Source organism: Paecilomyces variotii (genome assembly GCF_004022145.1).
Source record: "Paecilomyces variotii strain CBS 101075 chromosome Unknown C8Q69scaffold_2, whole genome shotgun sequence".
Classification (NCBI taxonomy): Eukaryota; Fungi; Ascomycota; class Eurotiomycetes; order Eurotiales; family Thermoascaceae; genus Paecilomyces; species Paecilomyces variotii.
Genome location: NW_021167141.1, coordinates 4,144,474 through 4,167,089, shown reverse-complemented (window position 1 = coordinate 4,167,089; position 22,616 = coordinate 4,144,474). Strand labels below are relative to the sequence as shown.

Genomic DNA, 22,616 nt, shown 5'->3' with positions numbered 1-22,616 from the left:
AAGACGAACGACCATAGTATGAAAAGTAACTGGACGAACCCCAGCATATGCCCTTCGTGGAAAATGGCTGGTGCCCAAGTTGTACTTTTGTCCCCCTCCGATGTCACCACCGGCTCCTCCGCATGGCACGCACTGTCCAATTCCCTCGAACAGTAACATTTGGATTCGCTGCTGGTACCTTGCTCGCGCTGAAGTGACATGCACTCATCTGACGCCTAGAGGTCCCAGCTCCAGAGGCGTCTACCTCGGCTGGAAGATTATTCCTGGTTATATACTCCGTAGACATCATAAGACAAGGACAACCCCGCACTGATAGGGACTAGTATCGATGCTGCCCAGAATCAGCGGAAAGTGGCGCAGCGGTGATCTTATGATGGGCGACTAATGGAAGCTTGGGCCATGTAATTATAATATTGATGAGGTTTTTCTGCAGGGTAGTTAGTCATTATTGAACAAATCAATTGAGCAGAAGGGTGAAAATTGCTCGTTCAAACCAACCCAAAACGACTAGAGGTGCATAAATGTGAGGCGAAAAAGACCCTGACTGGCTCCTTCGATCAGGCTTCTTTTATTGCTGGATTCCCCTATCAAGGCCATCTTTGCGAAGAACATTTGCACCATCGGGCTGCGTACGTAGAGAAAAACCGGGTTGATTTCCCAGCCATGTGACTACCAGATCGGGCTGCTATTGAGATCCCCCGTGACCCTGGGCGGCAACAAGACGCTACTTTGCTAGCAACTGCCGATCCCCACGGCCAAATCCGAGACGAACTTCGATGCTACAGTCGCCTTTATCTTTACAGGCTGCAATTGTTTCGCCCTATTCATCTGCTGCGGACCCATGGAAAGGAAGCATGTCCTCGTGGAGAGGATCTTCCTTCACGACGGACACTAGATATCGGGCGGCAATCGGCACAGTCGAGTATCGCCATGATTCTTGCCGATCCCAAGCGGAATTGATGCAGACACAGAGATCAGTTGATTCTCGATCGCTTGTTGCAATTTTTGGAACGCACTGTATTAATTGCTTCTCTCTGGGGTTGCGATATCGCTCAGCACCACACTAGCAAAGTTCCTACAGGTGACATTTGACTCTGCCTGCCATCGACCACTCCAGAACGAAAGATGACATGATGGCACTGGATAGCGTAACCTTGAATTTTCGCTTCTGAAGAGTCCTCTCTTTGCAGCCTTTCATTCGTCACCGCTGATGCATAGCATCTTGGAAGGAGATAATGAGTCCACTAAGTTAAGGAAGTATGCATAGATGCTTATTCAGTGAATGACTGGTGGCTGGCAGGTTTGACTGGAGATCGAATTATGCTATTCTGAGAGATATTATTATTAACGGCATGCATGCAGGAAAATGGAGATCAATTCTTCCCAAGTTAGCTATATTTATCGACATTGCGGCCAAATCGGGTGGTTACTGAGCGTGACCCTATCGCAACGAGCAGACTGGCGGAGAGGTATCGATCGCCAGTCGGGGTGATTCTGCTCGTCACTCGAGCTACTGCACTAGAATACCGCTGTCTGTCCAGTCGTTGATCATTCAGAGTCTTCATTTTCTTTTTCTGCTGCACGCTGAGGCCGTTAGCGCTTCAGGGATGCTGGACTCGGCGCGTAGACTGGCTCTCTGAACGGTCGACGGGCGTGCTGGGCGCTTTTAGCTGCACGCCGTCTGACCTGTCAGGACCATTCTCTATCCGCCCGCATCACAACCTCCTTCAATGCTCAGTAACGCGCCCAGCGACAGGCGGAAATTCTCGAAGTCCATCCAACGAGCTTGCAGAAGCATGTAGGATCCTCCCGCCGCTCCGTGCCGAGAGAGCCATAATTAAATCTCGAAAATGATACGCCAACCAGCGTGGAGCAGACAAGGGTAGACAAGAAGAGCTCTGCAATCTCATCCATCGCTGGGTTCGTTTCATCCGCTTAATGCAAGCCTCACAGTACTACCGCAATTCGTCACAATCTTGTCGAATCTGCAGAGTCCTAGGCGTCCTAGCTTATGGAAGTTACCGCGCTATCCCAATATTCAGAAGAGACCTGGAAAGCCATGTATGTACATATAACGTGCAAAATCCACCCTCTGTTTCCTCAGCCGTTTTACCCCACATCGTGCTTTTAAAACTCTGCTTTCCATCGCTCATGTATAGTTTCCCTCGAGTGTATATTTCAAAGTGTAAAGTCTCTTGTTCCCTTTACTCTTCCATCCTGTTGAAGCAAGTATCGCCACGGACGGCTCCTGTCATCTTCATTGCTAGCGCAAAAGATTACCCTCACATTGTTTGTTTGGGATAGACCTTCTACTACGGCCCCCTGGTCGTGACACGCAAAATGGTATGCATATCTACGTCCTTGTCTGAACATGCTGGCCTTCCTAACATTGATACAGGCTGTCGAACCAGGACACCGGTCGAGCTTGCAAGTACTGCAAACTGGCGATATAGGCTCATTTATGAACCCCAGGAGTTCGACGCCACAACGACCTCTCTCCAACGTAACGGAGATTTTCGACACTGACTATGATGAAGACTACGTCGAGCTCTACGCTGCTGATTCCCCACGGGGAAGTGTAAGTTCCAGCAAATCACCTTGTCACTGGAAATCTAGACTAACGGGGCCCTTTCCAGCTGGCAACAAAGAGTATCTCAACTGTGTCTACAGAGGAGGTCCAGACTCCCGGTTCCACAGGACTAGATCAGTTTCAGTTCCACTTTGATGAAAAGCCCGTCATGGGCCCGGTCGGGCCACATCTCTTCCGATCTTCGCTGGATGGCTCGGATATCAAGTCATCTTTCGAGGTAGACTTTATCCTCGAGGACTCCTCCCCAGTCAGCCCTGCCGTTGGTCTTGGGCCGTCTACATCAGCAGTCGAAGCAGCCCGGAATCAAATATCACTGCGGAATGAGTATTCCAGGCAACCCACGATATCGCAACCTGCGATTGAATCACATGAAACGGATGTTGGGAGCTGGACTCCCACAGACGTTGTGAAATGGCTGCAGGACTCCGACTTCGATGAGAGCATTGTTGAAAAGTTCTTCATCAATGACATCTCTGGTGCAATTCTGCTTGAGCTTCAAGCGGAGGACCTGAAAGAACTAGAGATCCATTCATTCGGTAAGAGACGCCGTCTGATGAACTCTATCCAACAGCTCCGAAATGGCGAGGCCCAGGAAAACAGCGTCTCGCGACAGTCCCCGCCAGAGTCGTCGAGGAGCAGTTCTCAGCCTGCATCTCACCACTCCTCTACACCTCCACGCCAAGAGTACAACGGTTCCCCGTCGTCGGACGACAAGAATGCCGACACTCCAACCAGGGAGCGCCGACGAAAGCATCGTCACCACCGTCGCAACACGGAGGATGTGCGCCCTGGTGAGTCGGCGTCTATAGTTGCCATTGAGCAGTTACTCCCGAAGATTCACAGCTGCTCTAAGGGCAGAGACTGTCCCAAATGGCAGAGGCAGCAGCGCAAGCTCGCTCGTCTGGCTCAAGACCTACCTATTGAGTCTCTCGAGTCTCTCTCTGGCGGCAGCATCCTCACTGGTGACCCAGGGAATCCCGCTACAGCACCGAACCTCGTCCGCCAAAGCAAGTCGGATATGTCACCGTCTATTGTCGCATCGTCCGATGTGCTTGGGCCTAACACTCCTGAGTTCCAAATATCAGAGCAGAAGCTCAGTGAAGTCCAAAAGCGGGATCCCCAGGAGAATGTGCGCCAGTTCCTCAACTTTCAGCATCTGAACCGACTGCAACCAGTCAACAACCCTGCGAGCCCCCCTGAAGAAGCGTTTGCGTCTCCAGTTGCAGACTCGCCAGATTCCGTCAAGACAAATGTCACTCTGACTGAGAACCTGCGTAATCTTCCGAAACTGAGGATCCCATCAATGAACGGAAACCCGGCACCTGGGAGCTTCTCTGCGACGCTCTCAGCACAACGCACTATTACCCCTTCCGTATTGCACAAGAGACGTCCATTCTCACCTCAGGGAGCCACTCCAGTCTCTCATAACCAACCTACCTATGGCTCGATGATGTCGCCTTCAGAGTACTACCGTCAGGAGTCTGTATATCGGCAGGGTACTCCATTCTCAGAGATGGACGTCCCCATCACTGCTGTGCCTATTGGCCCTATACCCCGCCAGGAGTCTCAGTCTGTGCCGCCCGACATGCGTTTCGGCTCTGACTTCATGCCCAGACATGATCCTATTCAGCGACCATCGTCAACTAAGGTTGACAACCATCGCAGGAATACTTCCCAGAATGTCCCCACCCTCGACCGTCTGGATGAAACCGATGTGTATGACCCCATCGAGACCCCAGAAGATCTCAGCCGTACTCCTCGAGCAACGAATCATGGTAGAAGCCCATTCACATATGCTCCACGCAATGCCAACGATGTCACCCATAGCGGCTGGATGAAGAAGCGCAAGACGACGCGTCTCCTGCGCCACGAGTGGGAAGACCACCACTTCGTACTGAAGGGCACTCAGCTCTCCATGTATGCCGATGAGCGGGCCTCTCGGCGTGACTCCAAAGCCCTAGAGTATATCGACGTGGACGACTATGCTGTTGCTTGCTCCTCGCTTGCATCCAGCTCCAAGCTGACCGCTGCTTTCAAGAAGACCGTGTTGAAACGTAGGGAAAACACGATCGATGAAGCCGCGTTTGCTTTCTCCCTGATTCCTTCCACCAACAACACTGCCACGGTGGATCGCAAGGCGATCTTCACTAACGGCAAATCTCACCACTTCGCAGTGAAGACAAGAGATGAGCGGATCGACTGGATGCGAGAGCTCATGCTGGCCAAGGCTCTCAAACGTGGAAAGGAAGACGGTGACTCCATCCAGGTCAATGGCAACAATGTTTGATTCTTATTTTTCCTTATTTACGTTGTTACGACGATACGATACCAATATACCCTCACGAATCTCATTATATCTGATCTGCAACTGAACATATTTGTTTTATCATTGATTCCATATCTGACACTTTCCATTACACAGCCACTTATTTCCGGGTAAAATTGGGACTGGCGGGCCTCCCTCCCTGAGCGCTCTTTTGGTTTACTACATATGTATTCTTGTATCTTGGAGGGAAACTGGTCTTTATCTAGATATATTACCAGACGGTAGCAATACCGAATTATGAACGCCAGGGTGCGACTGAATATCAGCAGAGTTATGAATCTTCAAACACATTCCTCCTGTAAGACAAAAGGGAATAGGAGAACTGTAATTTCTCGCCTTGAAGGATCTTCATCTCCCCCTTGTCCAGTAGTCAAGGGACGGAACAGGGAAAGTAAGCGCCCAGATTCAGCCACAGCGGTTATATTCACATGCCTACTGGCCAGACCAGGTTATCGGTGTCATCTCTTGGTTCTACCTCCCTGCTAGGCTGTAACAAACAGGGCTCTATGAGACGGAAGGATGACTAGTTAACCCATCCAAGTCAATCGCATCCTCCGCTATGATCCAGATGATCCTTCCATCCAAAGGCAATATGCACAGAGCTCACATAGTCGGGAATCCAAAAAAAAATATGGAATATGAAAGCTTTAAATGCGGCATAGTATGCTGCGTGTCTAGAAGAAGAGAAAGAAAATAGACATTCATATGCACAAACAAGTCTTGGTTCATTAATCGACCTACCCAACCATTGAAATGACAATTGCCGCCCATCCATCACCATATGCGGAACTCCTGACCACCTCTTCTATTGGGGCAGACATCGGCACGACCGCACCATGGAGAACCGGTTTCGCGAGCACGGGAATCCTCCGGCTAGGAAATAAATTGGGAAGAAGAGAATGTAGTGCTGTACCGATTGTCTGAGTTTGGGTGCCGATGATGGAACTGCGCGGGTTGCTGGATGTGGACGCCGTTGCTATTGGCGGGAGGGGTGACTGGAGGACTTTGAGCGATGGGGATCCAGAGTCAGGTGGGAGAGGGAGGAATATTCGAATTGGGACATTGCGGAATGGCTGGGATGAAGGCGGAAGTAGAATGCTGGATATCCGTTGATAGGAAGATAAGTCATCTGTCTGGGGGGTTAGAATGCTACTTTATCGTCTTGAACAAGCCGGAATGTATTTATATTATGATAGGTAGAGGATCGCCAAAACAAAGGGAACGTATATAAGCACTTACTCTCTTGCACGGCTTTCCAAAGACCGGACGAGTCTTCTTTGGAGAGACTCATGATTCCCTTGGCATTTCCATTTCGAAGGAAGTCGGCCTCCTTGACACTGTTAATGAAAGCGTCGTGCATGACTATCCCATCCGGATCGAGCCTGACAAGATCTTCATGAGGCCAGTCGCTGAAATGCACAGTCAGCCGCCATGGAAGCGGTCGATTGTTTTCGTCGTCTCCAGGGTGAGATGGGTGCTCATCTCCGCCGGCCTTCGAAGGTGGATCGGCACCAGCATAGAGATCATAGAGAAGCCCGACTGGATAATGCCACTTTAGAGGCACTCCCTCGAATGAGAACCAGCCTTCATGGGCCTTCGTATCAGGTTCTATCAGTGAGGTCGAGAAAAATGCATGCAACCTAGGTAACAAGGAGGGGAGATATGACAGTCGTGGGTACGATATCTGTAGCAAAGATATGAGCATAACTGCAACACTCTCTAGGAACTGGAATGTTATTACGAGATATGAATCAGCCTGGTCGTACGTTCGACACTCCGGTGGAGAAAGGACTATTTCCAGGGGGAGTCTCCCCTCCCATATCTTTTGCTGTATAGCATTCAGAGGCAAGGTCTGATTCGTCATGATATGAAGTTTCCTCGTTGGTGGCTAATAAGACAGGTAAGATTTAGCGAGAAGAATATTGCAACCATCAGTTTCCAAGTACTTTGTAGCCCATTTCTGTCCTTGTTGTTTAGGAAGCTGTGCATCTGAGAGAGGCTTACCTCTTCACAATATATATTTGGATCCCGCTCAAGCTGCCCCGCTCCGCTGTAAGACCATTGTGCGCCTTGGTCACCACTCAACAGGGGAAGAAACGTATCAGGGGACCTGTGACTATTTTGATAGATGACTGAAGGATACTACACTACCAGCGGAGGTATCTTTACGGTCTGAACTGGAGGTTGTTTTCCGGTTGGATAAGTGGGATCTCCGACGCCAAGACACAGCGGATATATCGTCACGTGGAGAAGGACAGATCCAGGCAGCAAGGCACAAAGCCACACAAAATCAAAACAAAACAGTCGGAACTCGGGAGGCAGACACGCTGTCAGCACTTCAATCATAGCTCTTTGTGAGCTATCTAAGCCACAGCATATCGCTACAAAGTCACCCTGGCTGTGTCAATGCTGGAATTGATCTTCCCGGGTTCAAAAACAAAGAGCGGCAGAAGCAAAAAAGCAAATTGGTGGTTCTATTGCATCATCCGTGAATCGAACACGGGCCTCGTCGATGGCAACGACGAATTCTACCACTAGACCAATGATGCTGGAGAAGATGTGAACAGGTTATGATTGGCTGCTCGTTGAATGGGGATCTCTCTTGATGAATGATAAACAGTACAGTTTCATATACTCAATTGATTAGAACTGCAAACTCGGTGTCTAACCTAGGTAGGCAGCCATCATCATCATCATCATCATGGATCCATTCATCAACAACCCCCAGTCCGTGCTTCATGTGTTTTCGATAGCCGACGATTTGACTAGACAGCTAGCACCCTCATACCCTGCACGAGGCGCAGTTCATATCCTTCTCACCCAGATGGAGTACGAATGAAGCTCCGGTCTCTTACCAGGGGCATCTCTTGTTCCTACTAGGACAGTTGAAACAGGCCATTTCATTAGGTGACCTCAACCTAGGGGTCACGCGAAATCAGGTACCAGGTCCCCGGTGCCTAACAGGATGCATGCTACTTGTAGGATCTGCGCGGTCCGGAACATTAAGTGAACCCACGTCCCACAAGGCGTTTCTCCAATCTCCCCGAACATTAGGTCCCGGCGCGCATCGGATCTCAACAATCCCTAAATCGGTGTTTTACAGAAACCGATTGTCTAGGTGGCCAAGCACAGGTTGTTTAATTGGCTATCGTTTCTCCTGATAGCTTTCTGTCGACTCTCAAACTGATGACGCAAATTACACAGACCTAGCCGATGTGAGGACGGATCACTGTGTGACCCCGAGATGTTCTTCGACCATCCGACTTTGTTCCAGGTCTAGATTCAAACCTCGGAGAACTCTTCCCTTGTGTGGTCAATTGTTGCGAATACATTGGGGTGTCACAGCTAGGGAAGAAGGATCTTCGAAACGAAGAGCTCAGGCCACCCTGCCGTAAGCATGTTTACTCCCACCAACTGAACATTGTCACGACGCAATCGAAGAATACAAGAGGACACGCTCTCCTAGACATACAAAATCCTCTTGGATGTGCTCCATCTTGAAGTTGTAAGGGGACCCCGTGACAGATACTTAGAGAGAGCATGATTATGAGGATCGTCCGCCTCTGCTCGAACGCTTTCTCTTGTTGGCCTAGCAGCAAGTATGATGACGTCTCGGGGATAGCGGCAACCGTTAACGACACAGACACGAGCACCTTGGATTGCGTAGCTTGTTATATTCGACGATGAGGGAATGAAAGATCAGATGGGCCGGTACGGTCTGGACCAAATGATCGGTCTGGACCAAATGATCTTCTACGGAGTAGGTGTCCCTCTTTACTAGGCTGATCACAAGGCATACCTATCCCCGCAACCTGCGCATTCGTTTTCCACATCTCTCCCGACGAATTGACGCTTATCGCCCGGGGTCGTCAAAGTCTGGACTCGGAGCGGAATCATTATCGCACCCGTCCAAACCCCGTACTCGCCGAATGTTCACCATCTTCAGGGCATAGCTGTTTGCCTTGGAGTGAGGCGGGAGAAATTACCTTAGGAATTGACGATCCATTCGAGTCGAAATGGTTTCTGGTATCCACCAGGGCCCTGAGGGTCTTGAGAGTTGAGGCGCAGACCCAGACAGACACCTGCACCCCTCTATTCCCTGGATGTTTCGACTTTTCCGCCTGACGGGCATAAATCTTATGTGGCAAATACGACTTACAGGAGCTTCACTGTGGCCGTGCATCCATCCGCTCCATATCCTTCTCCGAGGGTGCTGGTGCCTGGGGAACGATCCAATTACATCCAATGACCATCTTTTTCAACGCAGAATGACATACCTTATTGTCTCCAGGCTCATCTAACTGGGGTGCCATTGTGGCTGGTGGATTGATGTCTGCAGGAACCAACTGAGCTGGCCAAACAAATCTGATCCGCTGTCGTGGTGATGAGCCCCGGTGTCGGTCGAGGTGCACTTTCTTATAATCCTTTTTTCCTTCTCACCCTTCCCTTCTACTAGTTGCCTGCGGATGCCTCGACTCGATTTCATTTTCCCATAGACCGGAGCTAGCATTTGTGCCTGAGTATATAATGTTCTTCGAACATGGCCGGGTCCCTTTCCTTCTTGACATCTGGCTCCCCCTACTGCCTCCCTCTTTGGGTATACTACTTGCACTCGTGAAGGTGTCAATCGATCTCACAACGCTATATAACACGCTATATAACATCCTCTCTCTTTCTTCCCAGCGTGATTGGAGTTCGTTATCTTTCTCTTGCATCGCTATATCCGACTTGATCGGCTCGTTGCTCTGGGGCCATCTATCTCTGCCCTTCACATTGCGTGCCTAACTATGTCTTCAAATCCCGGCCAAGCTTTTTCTGGGTATGGCTCTCTGGTTTTCGTCCCAGGATTGTCACTGTGCCTGCTTTCCTTTGCCTGCAACTGACGGCCGCTTTCCATCCTGGTAGAACAAACAATGCAGCGGCTCATGGAAACAACCATGGCCAAGGACGCCTCACCGCAGATGCCCTCCGTCATGTCCCGCCAGTGACAAAAGATGAATATGTTAACACCGGCAACGGCCCATACTATGCCAAAGCCGCAATGTCAAACCGCGCACAGCACAGCGCAGAGCTGCAGAGGCAAATCAACAACGTGAACAGCCTATTCCCAAGCCGGCGGTGAGCTGTCGTGCTCGAGTTACCAAAGACTCGTTCTGGGGGCCGCCAAAGCAGGGGGCGGTCTATCTAGTGCGGGGGAGGGGCTCAAGTTCCGATTCCACATTTCGACCTTTTCTTTTCTTCCTTGACACCTTGTATCATTATTGATTTTTCTTTTTTTACTTTTCTCATATACCTTTTGGTTCATCTTCATGACGGTTAGATATCATCTCGACAGGGCACATGGTTTGGAAGCGCGGTGTTAGGGTCTCATTTTGGTTGATCAGCAACTCCGGTGTGGGATGAACATCGGAGTCCATCATGTTCTCCTAAGAGATATTGGGCATCAAGAAAGAACTGCATTGAACAATTACACATATTACAAATGTCGATCAAACAGTTCCGTCTCCCCTTGGGACATATCAGCAAGCATTTCGTCTGAAAAAACAAGCGGCTCTTGTGAGCCTCCTCGTGACGTAGCAACCCCCCCCTGTTTCCCTCAAAATTCCTTCACCGCCGTTCTCAATTCTATATACCCATAGAAAACGCCTATAGCCCACAACCACACTGCCCACCCTGTAGGAGAAACCGGAGAAACCGGAGAAAACAAACCAAACCCCCCCAGCATCAACGTGGTTCATCTATCTGCGAACCACCCGCAAAGTTTCAAATCGAACCAAGTTGCTGCGTTGTTAACCAGATCGACCAGTATACGATACGATCCCAAATGCAGGGTTTCGCGAGGGAACTGAGATTCAGGGACCTTCTCGGAGCTGAGGTTGGGTATGAAAGTTGTTGTTATGCGGCGGTGAAGACGGGAATGCCAGATTAAGTTTTTTTTTTTTTTTTCCCGGGTAATATGTACTGCAAGTAATATGTACAGCGGCTTGAAGTTGACTTGCATATATGCATGTATTGTACTCTACATGTACATTGTACATGTACATGCTACGTGAACACGTGGTGATGTGGATGGTGGTTTGTATGTACTGTACAAGGTTTGTGCCTGAGGTTTGAGTACTTAGGTAACTTGGATCTTCTTGGTTGACTGGTTTTGGTTGCTGTGATTTATGTATGTGTAGTTCATGAATAGGTAAAGGAGTTGTGTATGTCTGTATAGAGATATAATATGTGGTATGTAATGTCTACTCTATGTATATTTGTGTACTGTGTATATACATGTGCAGAAGTTGTTGCTCTAGAGGTCTATATGTGTATGTGTATGTACATGGGAAAGAACACAAGGCATGACAATAATAATGAACCGTAATGCATAGCGCTAAGTTGAAATGGAACCGCGGAAGAATCAAGACGGGGGATGAATGAAGGAAATCGTAACCAAGGATGGAGTCCTAGGCTGGAACTCACACCTTGCCCCAGAACGACAGGATCCTTTCAGCCACCTCCTCTGGTTTCGTACTGGGGAACTCATGTCCCGCATCGAAGAAACCAAACTCTACACTCTCCTTGCCCAGCACTGCTGTCGCGTCTTCCACGAGCTCGTCCCTGATGATGATATTATCATGGTCGCCGCAGAGGATAAGGATTTTCAATCCGGAATGATCGGAAAGGGCTTTACCCAGCCGCTGCCATGTCTTCAACTGTCTCGATTTGAGAATCGGTCCGTGTCGCATGCTGGACATGAACGACTGGACAAAACCCTGATGAGTGTGCACCTGCCAGTTGACCGCGGCGGGGACGGTGATGTTCGGATAGGCTCTCGACAGACGCTGCGGCGCATCGAGTTGGAGCTCTTCCGTAAGGGCGTCTTCAGCACTCAATTTGCTGTCCTTAACCTCCTCTCCCCCAGAAGACTTAATTTGGCTCCGTGGCTTGGGCTTGATCAGAGGACCCGACTTGAGGCGTCGGCCAACTAGGTACGCGAGGATGTTCTCGGGAATAATGCTGGTCTCGTAGAGCAGACGCGACTGCAAGCTTATATGGGTGTCGCGGAGCAAGCCTGCGGGCGCCAGAAGAATCACAGACGCCAGGAGCTGGGGGAAGTAGGATGCGAAGGCGGCTGCGATTCCACCACCCAGGGAGTATCCGACCAAGTGGAACTTGGAGCCATTTCCAGTCCATGAGATGGGAGAAGAAGAAAGCGCCAGCATGATCTGTGTGCTGAAGAGGCGCGTGTCTTGCGGGATGTCTCCAGGGGAGTCGGAATAGCCGCGACCGAAACTGGACTTGTTAGCAGGTGCTTTCCGCGGGAAATTGACGATGATATGGGTAGACGATGTTGAGGATTAAAGGACGACATACAGATCGAACAGCATCACTCGACATCCCTTGTCTGCCAGTTCATGCGCAATTCCACCTACTGCCAGACACGGGGTCGTGATACCATGGACGAACACGACTTTCTCTCCATGTTCCGGGCCCCATTCATACACTCGAATCGAACCATATGGTGTGAGGACGTCGCGCGCACCTGGCAGCACATCGAGAGGGATGGGCAGTTTCGCCTTATCGGCATCTGTCAACGAAGGCACCAGCGTGCTTAGCGGGGAGGCGAGGATGCGAGGCGTATCGTCTTTCCGCGACAAGAGGCTGTGCAAGTATACACCCAGGGCAAACGACGCGCCCGTTACTGCGAAAAAGGGCAGACGGGTCTGCTGGTTGGCAAGGGTATCGGACAGGAAAGACGAGGTGTTTTCAGTGAACCAGGCCATTGTTCCGTTAATACGAAGGTTGACTGTAGGTGAGGACAGTGGTGATCAACAGGGCAAAGGAAGTTTTGCACCCTTCTGGATCCCAGCTTCCTCGGACAGTGCTTTGACCTGGTCTCCAGTTAGTTAGTTAGGTAGTGAATTAATTGATTACTACGATCCCCGTGTGGTGGTGACGGGTGATGCCGAGGTTAGATAGGGAGAACTTCAGCTTTTGATTAAATAGCCTAACGATAAAGCCTCCGACCGAGGGGATCCACCAGCCCTTCTTTTTGGTGGAGCTCCTAGGGCGTCTCCGAGATATCTCCATGTCCTGCCAGAGTGGAAGTGGACTGTGGGACACAACAGGGTGAAGCTGTGATATATGAAGCTATGCAATCAATAGATTAAAAGAGAAAGGAATTCGCTAAATGAAAGATGGCTTGCATGTCTGAATGAATAAATATAAAATATAGTTATGTTTCTTAGTTATACAAGATGGCATAAATACAGTATAACCCCGGAAGATTCCCCGGCCCGCTCCACCGCCAAGTCTCCCCCATTAACTTTTTCCCGCCTCAGGCACCACAAGAAATCGTCCTGCTCTCTGAAGTTGCGAGTCCGCCTTGCCTTTCGCACCGCCAGTCCGCCATGTTCGACACGGTCTGCACCCTTCCTCTCAGCCACGACCTGTTCGCCCAGGCCATCCATCCAACTCAGTCGGTGGTCTCTGTTGGGCTGTCCTCGGGCCATGTGCAGACCTTCCGTCTACCGTCTACGGAACAATCCAATGGCGATGACAGTGACGATGAAGGCGCACCCAGCGCAACGTCGTCCAATGGCACCGGCCATATAGACACGATGTGGCGGACAAGACGGCACAAGGGAAGCTGTCGAACTCTAGCATATGGAATTGACGGCGAGACATTATATTCTGCGGGCACGGACGGGATTGTCAAAGCTGCGAAGACGGAGACGGGAGTCGTGGAGAATAAGATCATTATCCCCCCTGTGAACGATAGGTAGGTGGCCAATGGCTTTTAGCAGGTTCGAATGCACTGAAAGAGAGTCTGTCTGTATTTGTTACCTTTTAATGGGACTCCACAGAGCTACGCATGATGTGTCTATATTTTTTTTCTTTCCAGCAGCTAACCTGCTCTATAGAACTGGATCGCAAGTGGATGCACCTACGGTTATCCATGCGCTTTCTCCACAAACCCTTATCCTTGCTACAGATTCCAGCGCTCTTCACCTCTATGATCTCCGAATTCCCTACTCGGCCGTCTCTGCAAAGCCGGAGCAGACACATCACCCTCACGATGACTACGTCTCCTCTCTCACTCCACTGCCTCCGTCAGAAACTAGTACTTCTGGGTTTAGCAAACAATGGGTGACTACGGGTGGTACGACTCTTGCCGTCACGGATCTCCGCCGTGGTGTCATGGTTCGCAGTGAGGACCAAGAGGAAGAATTGATCAGCTCCGTTTACATCGGTGGTCTCGCTTCCACCGGTTCCAGCCGTGGAGAGAAGGTCATTGTGGGCGGTGCCAGTGGTGTATTGACGCTCTGGGAGAAGGGCGCGTGGGACGATCAAGATGAGAGAATCATCGTTGACCGCGGCACTGCAGGTGGAGAGTCCCTCGAGACTCTCACTCTGGTTCCAGAAGAGCTGGGCAAGGGAAAGATGATCGCTGTCGGCCTGGGTGACGGACGTGTGGAGTTCGTCACTATCGGTGCGAACAAGGTCGTCTCGAAGGTGATGCACGACGAAGTTGAGGGCGTTGTCGGTCTGGGCTTCGATGTTGAGGGCCGCATGGTCAGTGGCGGTGGCCAGGTCGTCAAGGTCTGGCACGAAGCGGAGATCAGTGAGGAAAGCGCCATGGCGAAGCAGATGATGGACAGTGACAGCGATGAGGACAGCGACGGTGCCAAGGCTAGGATGTTCATGGAAGACAGTGACGAGGAACAGGAGGGCGGGAGAAGACGCAAGAAGCGGAAGAGGGGCAAGGGAAAAGACCGTTCTGGAGGTCACCATGTTATGGCCTTCAAGGACCTTGACTAGTTGCGCTCCTTTCCCGACGGGGACAAAAAAGTGCCTTTGACTAGCATAGCATCGGTGTTGATTTTATTCTGGTCTTCAGATATATATTTTTGAGAGGGAAATGGACAGCGTCCCACCAAAACTCTACATATGCTACCATTCTGCTGTGGTACAGCTGCATGGCAACTGTATCGATATTCTCACCCCGTAGATTAATGAAATGCCTCTTAGGGGAGACTACGCCATTGTCCAAGGGATAATAATTGTATCCTTCAGCGCAGCGAAGTATTCATCAATCGGGAGGACTTGAAGAGGCATCTACTGGAGCCAGGACAGTTATTTTGCATTTGCATAGATAGACGAATATCTATATTCTAAGCTTCCACTACTTACTGGAGCTTAGCATGACAGATCCGTAATACTTAGTCAGATCTTCCAAGTCGATCATGGTGGGGCATTCCGGTAATGCAGTTCTTCATCTTTGCCGGTCAAACGCGCAAATATACACGAGCAGTATTGTTTCATGATGCTTCTTCTCATGGAGCATAGAAATAATTGAGGAAAGACGGTATCTTAAGAGCTTTATATCAAATACAATGACACAATTATCATAGAAGAACGTATAGAAATCTGACAAAATCGTACACTTCCCGAGTATTTATACTGCGTGTGGGAACTGTCGCGGGGTGCTTAAACTGCCCCGCAAGAGGGACGATCGACGGCAAAGTGTTTTGCCCTCGCCGTGCTCGACCACAAGTTTCATATTATTGTCCCAATGACGTTTAAAAAAGAAGAAAAAAAGGAGTGGTGGGGTCTAAGTATGGAGGGGAGAAAGAGAACGGTTGTTCTACAGGCGCCTTCGCTAATAACTTAAGAAGAATGAGGGTGCTGACTCTGTGTCTGAGGGGAACTGCTCCTGCTGGGGGGTACTGGATCACTCGGACTGGAGCTAATAATAATACCACGAGTGGATATTTATCTCCGCATACGAACTGCTTGACATTGTCGTTGTCTCGTTCCAATCTTGCTTCTACGATTGCTGCTAATAGATCTGGGTCTAAGAGAACTGCAGCTTCTCGATACCGATTCTTTTCCTCTGCGACTACACGACCACACCCGTTCAAGATGGTGGGATCCTTCGAGTATAACCCCAACCCAGGCCGCGTTGTCTTCGGCCAGGGCACGCTGCAGAAGCTTCCTGATGAGATCGCTCGACTGAACCTCTCTGCGCCGCTGCTGCTCTCGACGCCTCAGCAGGTCGACCAAGCAGAGCAACTCAAGGAGATCCTCAAGGGGAAAGTCGCAGGTGTCTTCACCGAGGCCACTATGCACACTCCCACCCATATCACAGACAAGGCGCTCGAGTACGCCAAGGCACAGGGAGCTGACTCTGTCATCTCGATTGGCGGTGGTAGCACGATCGGGTTGGGAAAGGCTATCAGTGTCCGTACCGGTCTGCCGCATATCTGCATCCCGACGACGTATGCGGGCAGTGAAATGACGCCCATTCTGGGTGAGACGGCCGACGGCATCAAGAAGACGCGCAGTGACCCCAAGATTTTGCCCGGTACTGTCATCTACGATGTCGACTTGACCATGACGCTGCCAGCATCGATGAGTGCCACTAGCGGTGTCAACGCCATTGCGCACGCAGGTAAGTACAGGACATAATGCCTTGCAGATGGAGTGATGAGAAGAGAAGAGAAGTTGACAGTCTGCAATAGTCGAGGCGCTCTACGCTCGCAACACAAACCCTATCATTAACCTCATGGCCATCGAGGGTACCAGAGCTCTCGCCTCGTCTCTTCCCCAGATCGTGCAGGATCCATCTTCTACTGAGGCGCGTTCCTCGGCTCTGTACGGTGCCTGGCTCTGCGGAACATGTCTGGGCAGCGTGGGCATGTCTATCCACCACAAGCTCTGCCACACCCTGGGTGGAAGCTTCAATCTCCCACACGCCGAGACGCACACTGCAGTCCTGCCACACGCCATCTCCTACAACGCTCCTAAGATCCCCGAGGCCATGAAGAAGCTCGCAGAGGCGCTTCCCGAGAGCAATGGAGATGCTATCCACGGCCTGAACGTGCTGCTGGAGAAGCTGCAGGTCAAGAGGGGTCTGAAGGACTATGGAATGAAGGAGGAGGACATCGACAAGGCAGCAGATATTGCCGTCAGCAACCCTTACTGGAACCCCAGAGAGATCGAGAGAGCTCCCATCCGCGAACTGATCCGTCGTGTGTGGGCTGGTGAGCCTGCTCGTGCGGATCTGTGATGGAATGTGCAGATGTATATATAGGAGGAACCATAAGATAATTAAAATTAAACCTCTCACTGTACATGTGATGGCTGAGAATGTAGGATGACATTCTCTATCCTCAACTGCATGGCGTACTCAAAGCTGGTATAATTGTCTACGATACAGCAACACTTTTCAACATGTTCCTTAACTAGAAATATATTTCATCGAGAATAATATTATAGCTGAAATTAAAGACTCGTAGCCATTGAAACCAAAACTATACCACAATAAATATGTTAATCACCAGTAAGCATGCATGGCAGAATAATTAATTCGCAGCCCCGCCGATTGGCTGCTGTTGACCGCGGGGTAACCCGAACACGGACGATCCGAAGCCAAAAAAAAAAGGCAGTGCCTGGAAAATTTCCAGAAAAGTTACCCCGCTACTACAGCCATCACCAACAGCGAAATAACAATAACAATCAACGCCCACCAGGGGCACGACCTACGCTCAAGATGGCCGAGGAAATGAAGGCAGCGCCCATCCTGTCGACCCCAGACACGCATATCCTCGAAGCCACCACGCCCGCAGTGGCGCCGGATACGAGCAAGACGCTATCGGATGAAGAGCTCGCCATCACCTACGATATCGAACGTACTCTGAAAGAGATCCGCCAAGGGCGATGGAAGCGTATTGCTCTGCAGTTTCCGGATGATATGCTCCCGGATGCACCGCGGGTATTTCAATTGCTGAGTCGCGGATTGCAGAGAAAGGATGTAGCGAGCGCAAATGACCATGCGACCGGGACGACGAACGGTGTATCGACGATGCAGAGTCTTGAGAAGGATATATCGCAGGTTACAATCGATGTTGCGGAGGAAGAGTCTCCAAAAATGTACATTCTGGCCGACACATCCTACGGTACATGCTGCGTGGACGAGGTGGCTGCGGAACATGTCAACGCCGACGTGGTTGTGCATTACGGGCGGTCCTGTCTGTCCCCGACGGCGCGACTACCGGTCATATATGTGTTTACGCATAAGTCGCTATCGCTGGATAATTTGGTAAAGGCATTTAAGGAAACGTATCCGGAAAAAGATACCAAGGTGATCATTGCTGCGGATGTGACCTACTCTGATCATGTGCCGTTAGTGTATACCAGGCTAGTGGAGGAGGGATACAGCAATTTGTTTGCGACGGAGGTTCTGCACGAGCCCTCGTCTGCTATACCGAATAGGACAGTGCCGGAGTCTGTGGCAGAGAATGCGGATTCGTTGCAAGAGTGGCAGCTCTTCCACATCTCGGATCCACCCACCGCGCTCCTTTTGACGCTGTCTTCCCGCGTCGCAGCAATTCATATCTATCCGACGGACAAGCCAGACGAAGAAGTAAAGTCTTTGCCTGCTTCTACGGCAGCTGCCCTGCGGCGCCGCTATGCCATCCTGACCTCCTTGACCACCGTCCCTGTCTGGGGTATCCTCATTAATACCCTCAGTGTGAAGAACTACCTTCATATCGTGGACCATGTGAAATCAAAGATCGCTGCCGCTGGCAAGAAGAGCTACATGTTCGTCGTTGGCAAGCTGAACGCGGCTAAAGTAGCCAACTTTAGCGAGATTGGAGGATGGGTCGTGATCGGCTGCTGGGAGAGCTCGCTCGTGGACAGCAAGGACTTCTGGAAGCCGGTCATCACGCCATATGAGCTGGAATTGGCGCTCAAGGGCGATATGGACCGTGTCTGGACTGGCGCATGGCGGAGTGACTACCAGACTATTCTGGATGATGCTGAAGCTCGGAAGAACATGCCTGCAGATCAACAGAACGGCCCTGAAACTGTTGGCAACGACGAGACCACCGGTGATGAGGTCAACGAGGACGATATGTCTGAGCCTGAATCAGCACCGCCTGAATTCGACCTCCGCACCGGTAGATACGTTTCGTATTCGCGGCCGATGCAAGACTCCGCTGCTTTTGCATCGGACGGTACTGCCAGGAGTCCTGCAGCAGCTCGAGCTCTGGCGCGACGAGCGAAGGGTGATGTTGCCATGATTGGAGGGGCTTTGTCCCCGGGCGCAGAATTCCTACGCTCGCAGCGCACATGGAAGGGTCTGGGAAGTGACTTTGACATTCGCTATGACGAGGATGAAGAGCGAGACAGCACCCTCGTGGTGGAAGGCCGCAAGGGCATTGCGAGAGGATACACGGTGGGAGATTCGGCAGAGAAGCATTAATGGCCCATTGCATCTGGCAGCATTTACGATAAAAGAAAAGTGTACTTGGGGCGTTTTCTATAGAATGCATCACAGGGCGTTATGATCAGCGATACCTCTCAAAATATATAGATCGGCATTCTCATCTCGCATGTTACTTATGAATCTGAACCATTGACGCCATCTGATGGTCTTCTGAACCAGAATCCAACATTAGAAGTGCCCAGTGCATAGATCTCTTTTGGATTTGCATTCTTCACACAAGTTAAGCTATTTCTGCATCCCTTTGTAGTTTGGCTCATAACTGTGAGGCCCGCTCTAACGCGCGTATAAGAAAAGACGGACAATGGGGGCCAATTCAAACACTCAGACCGGCCCGTCAATTTCGGCCCCCAAGTCAGCGAACTATAGAAATAAAATTCGCCGGCTTGACCAGCTCGTGACATCGACTGGACAGTCCTTCAGACATCGCTTCACTAGCTGCTGCTAACTAGCTGGCCTAATCTCGGGATACTGACGAGCCACGTAATTTAGCTGGGGGATTTTTTTGAATCTCACCTTGGGCTGCTAACGCGTTCTCCAATCGAGATCTAATATCGTTGGAAATTATATTGTATCAGATGATTTTCTTTTACTTCGTGTGTACAAATACAATAGAGCGTCCATTCCTCCATTCGATCACAGCTCCGCCATTTCAAGCTCAAGTCAACATAAACTCGAATTTTGAGATTGCCTCAAAAAAATGGCTCCGTTCAAAGTCCTCATCGTCGGAGGCAGTGTATCTGGCATGGCACTCGCCAACATGCTAGAACACCATGGGATCGAGTACGAATTACTAGAAGCATATCCCACCATCGCACCAGACATGGGTTATGTCTTGGCGATGCAACCTGACGGAACCCGTATCATCCACCAACTAGGCTGCTATGATGCGATGAAAGAATGCTCTATTTTCGTTCAAGAAGTATATGTTATCGGGCCGACGGGGGAGGTATTATTAAATGGGAAGAATCATGGAAGGGACTCGGTTGAAACGTTGGTTTGCCTATATTGATATATATACTTACTGCTTTATTCTTTCGGGAGCTGTTGCTTCGATATTCGGTGGCTTTTAGCTGATTGTTTTGACTGCAGTATAGGATACCCGTTGATTTCTATAGCGCGAAGAGACGTCATTCGGATTTTGTACGAAAACCTGAAAGATAAGTCTAGAGTGCATCCGAACCAACGTGTAAAGAACATCTCCTCGACTAAATCCGGAGTAACGGTCACGACCGAGGATGGCTCCACATGGACAGGAGATATTGTCGTCGGGGCAGACGGGGTACGCAGCGCAGTCAGACAAGAGATGTGGAGGATTGCACGAGAAGATAAATCTGATCTCCTAGGAGAAGAAGACGCAAAATGTAAGTTCGTTAATACCTACCTTCCCAGTAGCAATTTCCCCGACGAAATTCGATATGATGCTCTGGGAAGGTCTATGATTAAAATCTGTGCCAAATGAATAGCCATGTCAAGCACTTATAGCTGCATATTCGGAAGCTCTTTCGATGTCCCAACCATATCGGAGACCGCATTTTACCTTTCCGTCCATGAAAAACGCACATATCTCATCTCTCCCAGTCAGAATGGGATGACGTACTGGGCCTTCTTCATTCCAAGCAAAGAGGTCACATCAGGTCCCTATGGGCAGCGATATTCGGCGGAAGAGGAGCAGGAATTCGTCCAGAAGTATCTGAGTGATCACGTAGTGGACGGCGTGACGTTTGGCGATTTCTACAAGCGCAAGAAGCGCTCCGTCTATATCACCCTGGAGGAGGGCGTGATGAAGCAGTGGTTTGGTCCCCGAATGGTCCTTGTGGGAGATGCTGCTCATAAGATCCATCCCATCATCGGCGCAGGTGGCGGCCATGCGATTGAAAGTGCAGCTGCGCTGGCAAACGTACTTGCGGAAGGTCTACAAAAAGAACCAGATCCTAGCCAGGATTCCATCACCGAGATGTTTCGACGGTTTCAGAATTCCCGAGAGGAAATAGTAAGAGGTGCTTCTGCTCAGGGTCATGAGGTGCAAAAGATGCAGATGCTCGACGGTCCCATACCGAAGTTCCTGCAGCTCGTGGTCATCCCAAAATTACCGGCGGGCTTCATGATCTCCGAAACAGCTTCACGGTTCAGTGCCGGTCAACGGTTTGCAGCCCTTCCGGTACCCTCAATTCCGACTTCATGGGGGTTTGATGACGAGATACGGATGAGACCTCAACAACGCGCGGGAACGCACACCTTGCTCTTCGTGCTGGGCCTTTTGCTTACCTTTCTGATCTCTCGTCTGGGTTCTGTGTTTGGTGAATCTTTACCAAAACCAGACTTGAATCACTCGCTACAACAAAACGCGCAAGTATATTCTAGTCTATATCCACTAGTCCTCTCAGTGATATGGACAATTGAGTCGTATAGAGTAGGATCTACCATGACCCCTCTCTGGAGGTGAGTGGTTCCCATCCTATCATCAGATGCTTCTTCCTGTGGCTCATATGACCTTTTCTTCACAGTTCTACGTTCTGGTCAGCGATGGCCTATATCTTCGGATATGACCTCGTTTCAATATTATACATTTCCCTCTACGTGCTAGTCAGCCAGAAGAGATCATTCTACTTCCCCGCGCCCCGAGCCATGTCCGTTCCAACAGCGCGAACATTCTTGCCAGTCCTCATCTTGACATGTGCGACTCCGGCCATCACGACCATTGCACCTGAGTTGAATTTATCCGACTCGAGCGCTTTCCTCAGTAACATGACTTATTCCTGGCGAACAGCACAATTGCTCTACCCTGCGATGGTCTTCGCGACGATGAAGTTGTTCAGATTATCCAGTGAACGTGACATTTCCGCTCTTAAAGGGAATTCTGATATTAAATATCTCTGGGGGACGCTGGCGCTTGTACTTGTTCTGACGAGCTCGGCGTCTCTGTTACGCATTATTACGGGGATTGCTCAACAGGAGGGACTTTCACTTTCTCTCGCTTATCATCTTCTTGCACCGTCGAATTCACTTACGTCGACTATCTTCCTCTGGAGTGTTTTCACTGTTTGGGATCTTGCACGTATTAAGGCTCCTGGGATTGAACTGCGCGGGGGTCTCCTTTCTGTTATTGTTGTCTCTGCTCTGTGTGGCTCCCCTGCAGCGCTGGCTTATGTGTGGATGTTGAGAGAACGGGCGTTGGAGAGAGGAAGAGAGAAGATGAACTCTTGATAGATGGTCTTATTGTTCTATGCATTTTGGTCGGATAACTCTGCTCTATATGATGCATGATTCAGGCTTTTTTGTCTGGTTTTTTGTCTGCATGATACATACATACTCCTGTCAACATTGGATTGGAAAGAAAATACATCTTACCCCTCTCTCTCGAGTGTTACATCTGAAATGCTATAATCAATCAGGATGGTTCTTAATAAAGGAAACAACTG

The 22,616-nt window shown here is 50.1% G+C and overlaps 7 protein-coding genes and 1 non-coding gene across 8 annotated transcripts; 5 read left to right on the top strand and 3 right to left on the bottom strand.

Moving 5' to 3' along the window:
• Window positions 1-2,111: 2,111 nt before the first annotated feature.
• On the top strand, window positions 2,112-5,187 carry C8Q69DRAFT_429537 (SAM and PH domain protein). The gene is made up of 3 exons (XM_028628471.1): window positions 2,112-2,343; window positions 2,399-2,578; window positions 2,637-5,187. Exons 1-3 carry the CDS (start codon window positions 2,341-2,343, stop codon window positions 4,875-4,877), a joined length of 2,424 nt encoding a protein of 807 aa, XP_028488315.1. The 5' UTR covers window positions 2,112-2,340; the 3' UTR covers window positions 4,878-5,187.
• C8Q69DRAFT_459678 (putative autophagy protein Apg5) lies at window positions 5,188-7,182 on the bottom strand. The gene is made up of 4 exons (XM_028630098.1): window positions 6,863-7,182; window positions 6,658-6,804; window positions 6,156-6,600; window positions 5,188-6,045 (listed from the first exon to the last, which is right to left on the bottom strand). The coding sequence occupies exons 1-4, from the start codon at window positions 6,872-6,874 to the stop codon at window positions 5,654-5,656; spliced, it is 996 nt and encodes a 331-aa protein (XP_028488314.1). The 5' UTR covers window positions 6,875-7,182; the 3' UTR covers window positions 5,188-5,653.
• Window positions 7,183-7,394: 212 nt separating this feature from the next.
• On the bottom strand, window positions 7,395-7,465 carry C8Q69DRAFT_t41. Its single transcript has one exon. It is a non-coding gene; the product is annotated as a tRNA-Gly (tRNA).
• Window positions 7,466-11,032: 3,567 nt separating this feature from the next.
• Window positions 11,033-13,142, bottom strand: C8Q69DRAFT_459671 (Alpha/Beta hydrolase protein). Its single transcript, XM_028630097.1, has 2 exons — window positions 12,276-13,142; window positions 11,033-12,194 (listed from the first exon to the last, which is right to left on the bottom strand). Exons 1-2 carry the CDS (start codon window positions 12,683-12,685, stop codon window positions 11,378-11,380), a joined length of 1,227 nt encoding a protein of 408 aa, XP_028488313.1. The 5' UTR covers window positions 12,686-13,142; the 3' UTR covers window positions 11,033-11,377.
• Window positions 13,143-13,312: 170 nt separating this feature from the next.
• Window positions 13,313-14,723, top strand: C8Q69DRAFT_505287 (WD40-repeat-containing domain protein; the record flags this gene model as incomplete). The annotated part of the gene is made up of 2 exons (XM_028632691.1): window positions 13,313-13,683; window positions 13,826-14,723. The coding sequence occupies 2 exons, from the start codon at window positions 13,313-13,315 to the stop codon at window positions 14,721-14,723; spliced, it is 1,269 nt and encodes a 422-aa protein (XP_028488312.1).
• A 602-nt stretch (window positions 14,724-15,325) lies between these two features.
• On the top strand, window positions 15,326-17,193 carry C8Q69DRAFT_459667 (hypothetical protein). Its single transcript, XM_028630096.1, has 2 exons — window positions 15,326-16,356; window positions 16,427-17,193. Exons 1-2 carry the CDS (start codon window positions 15,582-15,584, stop codon window positions 16,972-16,974), a joined length of 1,323 nt encoding a protein of 440 aa, XP_028488311.1. The 5' UTR covers window positions 15,326-15,581; the 3' UTR covers window positions 16,975-17,193.
• A 244-nt stretch (window positions 17,194-17,437) lies between these two features.
• On the top strand, window positions 17,438-19,541 carry C8Q69DRAFT_490750 (putative diphthamide biosynthesis protein Dph2). Its single transcript, XM_028632132.1, has 2 exons — window positions 17,438-19,416; window positions 19,492-19,541. The coding sequence occupies exon 1, from the start codon at window positions 17,458-17,460 to the stop codon at window positions 19,171-19,173; it is 1,716 nt and encodes a 571-aa protein (XP_028488310.1). The 5' UTR covers window positions 17,438-17,457; the 3' UTR covers window positions 19,174-19,416; window positions 19,492-19,541.
• A 67-nt stretch (window positions 19,542-19,608) lies between these two features.
• On the top strand, window positions 19,609-22,544 carry C8Q69DRAFT_178943 (hypothetical protein). The gene is made up of 4 exons (XM_028625846.1): window positions 19,609-20,187; window positions 20,287-20,558; window positions 20,661-21,636; window positions 21,702-22,544. The coding sequence occupies exons 1-4, from the start codon at window positions 19,895-19,897 to the stop codon at window positions 22,399-22,401; spliced, it is 2,241 nt and encodes a 746-aa protein (XP_028488309.1). The 5' UTR covers window positions 19,609-19,894; the 3' UTR covers window positions 22,402-22,544.
• The last annotated feature ends 72 nt before the right edge of the window (window positions 22,545-22,616 follow it).

Bases quoted from the DNA above. Each gene is read 5' to 3' on its own strand.
- C8Q69DRAFT_429537 (XM_028628471.1), top strand. The intron at 2,579-2,636 runs GTAAGTTCCAGC...GGCCCTTTCCAG, and splicing joins CTGATTCCCCACGGGGAAGT to CTGGCAACAAAGAGTATCTC.
- C8Q69DRAFT_459678 (XM_028630098.1), bottom strand. The intron at 6,601-6,657 runs GTAATAACATTC...TCTTTGCTACAG, and splicing joins ACCAGGCTGATTCATATCTC to ATATCGTACCCACGACTGTC. The intron at 6,046-6,155 runs GTAAGTGCTTAT...CCCCCCAGACAG, and splicing joins TTGGAAAGCCGTGCAAGAGA to ATGACTTATCTTCCTATCAA.
- C8Q69DRAFT_459671 (XM_028630097.1), bottom strand. From the start codon at position 12,685: ATGGCCTGGTTCACTGAAAACACCTCGTCTTTCCTGTCCGATACCCTT. The intron at 12,195-12,275 runs GTATGTCGTCCT...TAACAAGTCCAG, and splicing joins CGAGTGATGCTGTTCGATCT to TTTCGGTCGCGGCTATTCCG.
- C8Q69DRAFT_459667 (XM_028630096.1), top strand. From the start codon at position 15,582: ATGAGGGTGCTGACTCTGTGTCTGAGGGGAACTGCTCCTGCTGGGGGG. The intron at 16,357-16,426 runs GTAAGTACAGGA...AGTCTGCAATAG, and splicing joins CAACGCCATTGCGCACGCAG to TCGAGGCGCTCTACGCTCGC.
- C8Q69DRAFT_490750 (XM_028632132.1), top strand. From the start codon at position 17,458: ATGGCCGAGGAAATGAAGGCAGCGCCCATCCTGTCGACCCCAGACACG.
- C8Q69DRAFT_178943 (XM_028625846.1), top strand. From the start codon at position 19,895: ATGGCTCCGTTCAAAGTCCTCATCGTCGGAGGCAGTGTATCTGGCATG. The intron at 20,188-20,286 runs GTTGGTTTGCCT...TTTTGACTGCAG, and splicing joins GGAAGGGACTCGGTTGAAAC to TATAGGATACCCGTTGATTT. The intron at 20,559-20,660 runs GTAAGTTCGTTA...CCAAATGAATAG, and splicing joins AGGAGAAGAAGACGCAAAAT to CCATGTCAAGCACTTATAGC.